The following is an 8,602-nucleotide window of genomic DNA, read 5'->3' as shown; positions in this document are numbered from 1 at the left end:
CACCAAATTGAACATGGTTCCACCACAGCAAATTAAACCCCAATGTATAAACAACAATATAAGAAAGGAACATTTATATGACAGAAATTATTATAAGCTTCTATATAAGAGCTAGAATACATGACACTTAGTGACCACAGCAGATCTGGCATTCAGCCCTGATCTCAGTGCTGCTGGTTTGTGTGCACTTACTGTTATTCACAGAGTCTCCCCTCCCTGAGGGACTTGAATAATATAATATGGTGGATCCAATATGTAACAGTAGCTCAAGATTCATTGGGTTCTTGAGGCAAGTCTACAGCCAGATGCATTAGGAGCTGCAGAGTGAATACCCAGAGCGAGAAAACTGAGACACAAAATTTCTACAGTATTCAAGAAAGTTCTGAAACATTTTGAGGCATCTATTCAGCCAAGATTTTCCCCGACTTCAAAATTATTTTGCTAGAGAAAGTGGTTTGAATGTCTAAAGTGGGGTTAATTCCTAAATGTGGTTCTTTATTTTAAATGTAAACAACTGAAAATCACAAAACCCCTCTCAGAAAAGGTTCTGTGCTAATTCCTCTCTACTTGTCGGGGAAGCTGCACTCAGAAAAGCATTCATTGCTGCCTTCTACTGAGCATTCTCACATTTTGTAGAAGTCAAGTCATCAAACTAATAAAGAGTCATGCCTTAAACTAGGGGAGGTCTTGAATCTCTCTGTTGACTAAGAACTGTTGTTAAAATGCAAGCTGCCCTGCCACACAGAAAATACAGTCAGGACAGGTAACCAGAGCCAGCTTCTAACACATGGGCCCAATCCTGTTCCCGCTGAAGCCAATGGCAGAACTCCAAGCCGTCTAATGGGAACGGCAACGAGCCTTCTATCTACTTAATACAAATGAAGATACTCATCTCCTCTTTGACACATTTTGGGCTCCAAGCCATTGGCTGACACTTGTTTGGTTCTCTGCATGTATGTGACTCATGGGATAATATAATGCCTAACTTCCATTCTGCCAGACCTGTCTTTCTCTGTGGTTGATTATTAATTTCAGAGGCAAGATGCAATACTGCAGTAAAATAGGATGGTGTTAAACTAAGAAAATTGCATTTACTGAGAGTAAATGAATCAGATTCCCTTTGTGAGGATTCCCTTCCAATTAGAGGTATACCCGTGTAGTCCTGAAGGCATCAGCCCATTCCTCCTGCACAGAGAGGGAGTTTGTGGAAGTCTCTAACACAGTACTTGGCAGTAAAGGTAGTGTAAACATTCTGCCTTCGCCCCACTGGGGGTAACCTGATGAGCAGCCTAATAATCTGTATTCCAATTAAAAAAAATCTGTATTCCAATTAAAAAAAAATCTGTATTCCAAACAGCTGATTTTTATTTCAGGCTACATACACAGACTGGGTTAATCAGGATATACAGGCGTTCAATCAGCTAAGCATATGCTGATTTTCCACCAAAGGTGTAAACTCTTTGAGATATGGGCTGATTTTCTCCTTTTGGATCCATAGATTAAGTAGTAGCACCATAAAATAATAATAATATAATATGAACTGGAAGGAATATCTTAACAGACTTTCTGGTTCCTCTGAAGTTTCTTGTGATATGCCAAGACTACTAAGTCTTGGCTTTAAAATGGAGTATGCATTTTATATATGATATAGCGAACCACACTGTAACACTGATATTTATGGGGGGTTTGTATGCAATTTCATGTGTATAAACATGGATTTCATTTACAGGGGAAGAAGGACACACCCAAAAACAGAGATGCCAATGTATAAAACATAATTTTTTACTTCATTATACCGAGAGGGCAGTGGGCCTGTTTCTCCACCCTTTACTCAGACATTTGCCATTCTTTTCACCACTGAATTGGGTCAAAGCCAATTCTACCAATAAATCCAAATCAGTAAGCACAAAACAGCTGATTTCTCTCACCAGCAGAGCATCTCTCACTGCCCCACTTCAGTGCAGAAATTTGTTCCTCTCCTCCAAACTCCTGAAGCGGGTAGATGAGGAAAGCTCCTCAGGGGCAATTCTCTTGTCACAGCAATAAAAAGACCGAGAAATCATGACATTCCTCCACCACCCCCAACCTGCTACAGGACTTTGCCATGGTCATGAGCAATCTCTCAACTCTGTACACAGTGGTAGCAGACAACTACTCCCTTCATCCTCAACATGTGATTACTTGCTCAGCATCCCAGTCAGTGCCCAACTCCCCAGCTCACCCCCTCCATGTCCCCAGCCCCATGTCTGGGACTGGCAAGGGGCAGGGGTGGAGAAGGAAGGACTGCACAGCCCCACTAGCACGGCAGGACGGGCAGAGGCTTGGCAGCATTGCAGCAGTGCTGTGTATAAAAGGAAAAAGCTCAGTGGGAAAACCAAAAATCCACCCAGCAGTCATGAAGACAAATGTTGCTGAGTACATACACCCACAGCATCCTCCCAGAGCTGGAGATGATCAAGCCTTTGCCCATGCCGGGCTAGTCTCAGTGCAGGGTGCCGGTGTGCAGGGGATGAGTGGATGTGCCACATGTGAGAACATGTGAGTGGAAGTGCCACATGTGCCAACAGTCCCTGCCCACGGTCCTGTCACACTTAGCCGTGTGTCACAGCACAGCAGAGCAGCACAGCTGTGCCTGCCGTCCTCTGCAGCAGCACAGACTGGCAGCTGTGCTCACAGGAGTGTGCTGCTCCAGACAATCCCCAGAGGTCCCTTCCAGCTCCAGCTGTTCTGTTGTACTGGGAGTGGACAGTGCATAAAATCCTTTCCACCATCCAGCTCGTGTAGTTCATACCTAAACACTGCTGAAACAGGCAATGGGGTCACGTGTGAGACTGGAGCACTGCAGGACTGCAGGACTGCAGGCTTTGACCCTGGTGCTAAGGCACATGTGGCTGGACATGCTGCTCTCAGAACTTTGTCATCTGGGCAATGACTTAGGGACTTTTTAAAGGCTCAGCTGTGTGCCAGGGTAAGGGTTTGGTTTGAAAGGAAGAGAAAATGCAGATCTGCAGCTGGGAAGGGCTGGGAGGGTGCTGCCAAAGCAAAAGGCAGTCCGCAAAGAGCATGTAGAGACTGCAAAAAGCTCCGTGCTGTGAGAACTGTTTTGTCTAAGCCATGACTGAGGGCCTTGTCGAGGGCTCAGCCTACAGTTAGGGTTAGGATTAGAGAACGCTGCTCACTTTGGCACTGTGTTTAAGGCAAGTGTCTCTAAACACTTTTATGCTATCAATAATTTACCCTTCGTACTATTCCAGGGCATTCAGTGTTTATATAACTATTGAAACACCTATGTGGTAGACAGGTGATCTTACTTTTGAATCACAGAATGGCTGATTCTTGGGCCACTGAAGACTAGTTTAATCTACAGTTCATTTAAATTAATGGAAAAATCTGCTTTGTGAGGCCATAAATGATTTGCTGAAACCACACACACACACACACGGTGAGTCACAGTTCAGAACAGAACTCAAACAACCAAGACTGTATTCCCATGCTCTAACCACTACATTACAGTCCCTCCCACATATACCCTGCAATAATCTTTGCTCAAATGATAACAGCATTTCCCCACTTTACACGTTGGACAGCATTACTCAGTAAGGCACATCCTACCCGACGGGTGTACAGCTCTGCAGTGCTGGGGAAGGAAGGAAGCACAAGTAAAAGTCATTATTTTTGCCCAACACCGCTAGAACTTAACTCTCTCCTTGGAACTCCCCACAACTTACATTTAACTGAAAAGTGAAACCCTCGATCCTGATTTGCATTCATCTTTCACCACCCCAAGCAGCGAGTGCTTGCAGACTCAGCATCATACTGGATTGCAGGAGAGCAGCCTTACCTTCCCTCCCCGTCATGGCCCAGCACGAGCCCCGCCGGGAGGAGGCAAAGCCCCTCGGAGCTGCCCCGTCCAGCCCAGGGCCCAGCAGGACTCGGGGGCTGCACCTGCACCAGGCTGAGGCGCTCCGGGAGCCAATCTGCCCCCCACAGCTGGCGCATCCCCGCTCACACGCTTGTGGATCCAGTTCTCTCTCTCTGGGGTGTTTAATTGCTGCTGGGATGTGCCGCGCTGGACATACACAACATGAGGGCAATGGGCACACCATGGAGCAGTGAGCTGTGGGGAGCAGTGAGCTGTGGGGAGCAGTGAGCTGTGGGGAGCAGTGAGCTGTGGGGAGCGCGGCTCTCCCGGGTGGGTTCCCCTCCACGGGAAAGGTCCACACAGGCGCTGCTGAAGGGCCGGGGCCTGGGGCCGCTTCCCTCACACGCCTGAGGAGCAGTCCCAGCCCAGTCTCGGGCCGCCCGCCCGGGCACCAAGTCCCGCCGGAGAGAAGAGCGGCCGGCGCCCCGAGACCCCGCTGCCCCTCACAGGGCGCCCGGGCACTGCGCCGCGCGCCGGGGGCTCTTTCACCTCAGGGCCGGCCGCCCCCACGGCGCAGCTCCCGGTCGGGACGGGACGGGACGGGACGGGACGGGACGGGACGGGACGGGACGGCCGCGGCGGAGCCACCTCCCCCCTCACGGCTGCCCCTTCCCGGCCCCGTCGCCGCCCGGTCTCGCGCCACCTCCCCTGCATGGCCCGCGGCCGGACCCGCCTGCCCCGTGCCCTGCCCCGCGTCCCGCCGGCACCGAGGGGCCCGGGCCGGTGCCTCTAGGCCCGACCCCGCGGGAGCGAAGCTCCCCAGGGCACGGGAGGGCTGCGTCTGGCCGGGAAGGAACGGGCAGCGGCAGTGCTGCCGGGCGAGCGGGGCCCGGCCCTGCCCGTCCCTCTTTCCGCCAGGCCCCGCCGCGCCCCGGGCTGGTCCCCCGCGCCCCGCTGAGAGCCGCGGCGTCCCGGGCGGAGCGCGGGCTGCCCGGCCGGCAGGGACGGGGGAGCGGGCGGGCTGCGCGTCCCTGCCGGCCGCCCGTCCCCGTAGCCCGCCCGCAGGCCCCCGGCCCGGCCGCGGCCGGGTGAAGGGTGAAGCGAGGCGTGACTCACGGGCACACATCTGCCACCGCAAGCGATTAGGAAATTGCTGCTCTCTTAAAGGCAACCGTGTATTTAATTCTCTGGGGTGAAAACCGGGGAGTTGCACTCCATTAACGCGTTTCAGTCACCAGCCCTGGCAGAGGATGCCGAAGTCGGTGGAGAGCTGGATGCTGGTCTGGAGGAAGAGGAGAGCTTTGGCACTCCTGGTACAGGAAGAGGACTGGAAACAAGCAGAGAGGCGGATGGTTATGGTAGAATATATGCTGTTTATTTATGAAGGTAACCAGGACTTCTGACAAATTTTATATGCAGTTCCCTCCCCCCCAAATTAAAAAAAAAAAAAAACACCAATCTGTGTGCATATACATACACGTATACATACCACACACACACTGCACACACATGCACACGCTGCCAGCACTGTGCTCTCACTGTCATGCTTTCAAACAGCTCCATCCACCTTGTTCTCTTCTCTTGTCAAGACTTACTTCAGTTGGACAAATTGTTATGCAGCTACGATACAAGGAAGAAATGTTCTGCATGGCTACCAGAATGCCCAGGGGGCCTGTTTGTTTGTTTATTTTTCTCTCACTCTGGGAGAAGCTCCAGAGTCCAAAGGTGCAGCAGCACCAGGGACAAGCCTCCCTGCCTCACCACAGGCATCGTACAGCCCCACAGCCCATGCCCCGTTCCAGGCACTCCTGCCTTGGGGTCGGGAGGCAGCAACCAGTACAGGACAATGTGAAGAAGGCAACACACACTCACACTCATCCACCCATACAAATAATAAAATAACGTTGCAGCACAAGGGCATAGTCTCTGTCACCAGATAAGAAAGTTGTGTGATGGCAAAGATCTAAGTAAGGCAATAAAGTATAGCTAGTGTACATGGAACGGCTTTCACATTACATGAGGCACAGTTTGGGCAGACAGAGACTTGAAGAAGAGCTAAATGTCCTGGAAAAAAGCAAAATACACTGAAAGTTCATAGTAAATACCCGCATCAATAGGTATTTATTCATTTGTGCTTCGCCACGTCGTGACATACAGTACAAGACACTGCTGCTCTTTCTTTCGATGGAGAGAGCTCACCATACTCCTGCAAGCTGCTGCTCCATCAGTCCCAGGCTGTCCATCGGTCCTGCAGGGGTTCTGGCCCCTTGTCCCCCTCCCAGCCAAGGCAGGGGACAGGGCTCGGCAGAGGCAGCCCAGCCAGGCTGCGACAGTCCTGGCAGCAGTCTGGTGGCTGCCCCACACCTCAGTGCTCCTAACGGGCATCCAGGGCTGCACATCCTTCAGCCTCAAATCCTCTTCTCATCGCTGATTTCCCCAAAGCTGCTCCTGCCTGCTGCACTGCAGGCCAGCTGGAAGGGGTCTGGCAGGACACCCCAGACACCGCAACCCTCAAGCCTGCACATCCCTCATTCCTTCTCCTTGCACCCTGCAAGGCTGGGGGGCATAGTAAGCCCCAGAGCCCCTGCAGCCAGCTTTTAAGGCACATCTGGGTTGCTATATGTGCTTTATTACTGATTTTGTTATTATTATTATTAATATTATTATTATTACTGTTATTTACCCTGTGTAGACACGTGGTCTTTTAATTCTTTCTTCCCCTTGCCTTTCTCCTTAGAAAACCCACCATGTTTTCAGCTTACTCGTGTGTTATCTCTAAGGCACAAACCTTTTAATACTAGAGCTGCCTGGCTTCTTGTATAGGTCGTGAATTGATAAAAAACAAACAAAAACAAAACCAAAACAACCCCCCATTCCCCTCCCGCCGGCACACCGCGCTTGCCGCACGCCGGTACATATAGTATCTGTGCGCGGGCAGGGCAGCCCGGCCGGTCCCGGCGCGGCGCTAGGCGCAGCTGCCCATGGCCTTCACCAGCGAGCTCTCGGGCAGCTGCCTGAAGATGCCCCGCAGAGTCTCCAGCTCCCGGGTGAGCTGCTCCACCCGCTTGCGCAGCCGCTCGTTGTCGGTGGTGAGCTCCAGCACCTTCTGCTGCGTCTCCACGTTGCGCTGCTTGGCCTTGTCCCGGCTCTTGCGCACCGCGATGTTGTTGCGCTCCCGGCGCACCCGGTACTCGTTACTGTTCTTGTCCACTGTCTTTTTCGATTTGCTCCGGTGGTCCGAGGGCATCATCTTGAGGGTGCCCGCGGCGGACAGGCCGCCGGGAGGGTGCGGGTGGTGCGGGTGGTGCGGGCTGGGCACGGGCGTGGGGGGCGGCGTGGGCTGCCCGGGCTGGAGGTGCATGGTGGTCTGGGCGCAGTGGGCGATCTGGTACTGGAGGTGGGACGGGTGCTGCTGCGGGGCGTGATGGGGATAGAGGGCCGACAGGGCCGCCGACTTCACCTCCTCCTCCTCGCGGGGCTCCTGCTTGATCACCAGCGGCCGCAAGCCCGGCGCGGCGATGCGCTCGTAGAGAGGGTCGAGCTTGCCGTCCATGTAGCCGGGCACGCAGCCGAAGAGCGGCTGCTGGTGGTGCTGCGGCTGGTGCCCCGGCGCCGAGGCGGCGGCGCCGGCCCCATGCATGGTGTGGAAGTCGAAATCCCCGGCCAGGATGGCCTTGGCTTTCTCCTGCTGCTTGCTGTGCTGAAAGAGGTCGGCCAGGAACTCGTCGTTGAAGGCGGCGGGGTCGATGTAGGCGCTGATGTCGATGGAGTTCTCGTTCTCGCAGATGTCGCCGAGCTCCGCGCCGCCCGCAGCAGGTGCCGCCGCCGAGGGAGCCTCTCTGTAGCTGTAGGTGCTGCCGGGCAGGGGAGTCTGGAGCTGGTGGTGCTGGCCGCTGCTCATCGGGGGCCGGGAATCGACCTCGTAGAAATTGGCTTGCTCCATGAAGCAACTACAGTCTGCCGGGCATGGTGAAGGGCTCCTGCAATCCAGGTTTCGAACGGGACGACGGCGGCAGCGGCGGCGACTCTAGCAATCTCGCGGCACGGTGCTGCACGGCACGGCTCGGTGCTCCCGGAGCCCGTCCCCCGTCCCAGCCCCGCTCCGCTCGCTGCCTGCCCTGTTGCTAGTGGGCTGCCGCGGTGCTGCGTGCCGTATATATACAGCCCGCAGCGGGGCCGGGGATCGCCCTCTAGTGTCCAACCTCCTGCTGGGAACCTTTGACCGCCGCGCAGCCGGGTCCCAGCGCCCCGGCCGGGCACAGCCGACCTCCCGCCCGCCCCCGGGAGCCGCCGCACCGCGGGGAGAGCGCCCCGCACTCCTCGGCCCCCCTTTCCCCCCCTCTCCCGTCGCCGCCCCGAGCTCGGCGGGCGCTGAGCGCTGGATGGCTCCCGCCAAGGAAACTCCGCGCTGATAAGAGGCCCGGGGGAACGGCGCGGGGACTTTGTGCCCGCGCTGCCGGGGCCGCTCGGCGGGCAGAGCGGCCAAACGCGGCCGGTACATTTCCACCGCCCGCTCCCGCCTCTGCGCCGAGAGCTTCGGCCCAGCGCTCCCCGGCCGCGCTTCGCAGACAGTCTCAAAGTTCACCATCCGCGCATACTTGCAAATATTTGGCCAGTCGGGAATATTCGCCCCGTCGGGTTTGGGAGCCAAGGCGCTGCCTCACCGGCGGTGGTTACCTGCCGGCAGAGCCGTCGGGCTCGGAGCAGCCGGCCGAGGCCGACCGGGCCGCATCCCGCCGC

At 55.2% G+C, this 8,602-nt stretch overlaps 1 protein-coding gene across 1 annotated transcript; it reads right to left on the bottom strand.

Moving 5' to 3' along the window:
- Positions 1 to 5,215: 5,215 nt before the first annotated feature.
- On the bottom strand, positions 5,216 to 8,060 carry CEBPA (CCAAT enhancer binding protein alpha). Its single transcript, XM_068202494.1, has one exon. It carries the CDS (start codon positions 7,803 to 7,805, stop codon positions 6,828 to 6,830), a length of 978 nt encoding a protein of 325 aa, XP_068058595.1. The 5' UTR covers positions 7,806 to 8,060; the 3' UTR covers positions 5,216 to 6,827.
- Positions 8,061 to 8,602: the final 542 nt, after the last annotated feature.

Source organism: Anomalospiza imberbis, chromosome 12 (genome assembly GCF_031753505.1).
Source record: "Anomalospiza imberbis isolate Cuckoo-Finch-1a 21T00152 chromosome 12, ASM3175350v1, whole genome shotgun sequence".
Taxonomy (NCBI): Eukaryota; Metazoa; Chordata; class Aves; order Passeriformes; family Viduidae; genus Anomalospiza; species Anomalospiza imberbis.
Note: the sequence above shows the minus strand (reverse complement) of the source record. Positions and strands in the feature narration are given on the sequence as shown.

What these genes read in the sequence shown, in the direction of transcription:
- CEBPA (XM_068202494.1), bottom strand. Translation starts at nt 7,805, where the DNA reads ATGGAGCAAGCCAATTTCTACGAGGTCGATTCCCGGCCCCCGATGAGC.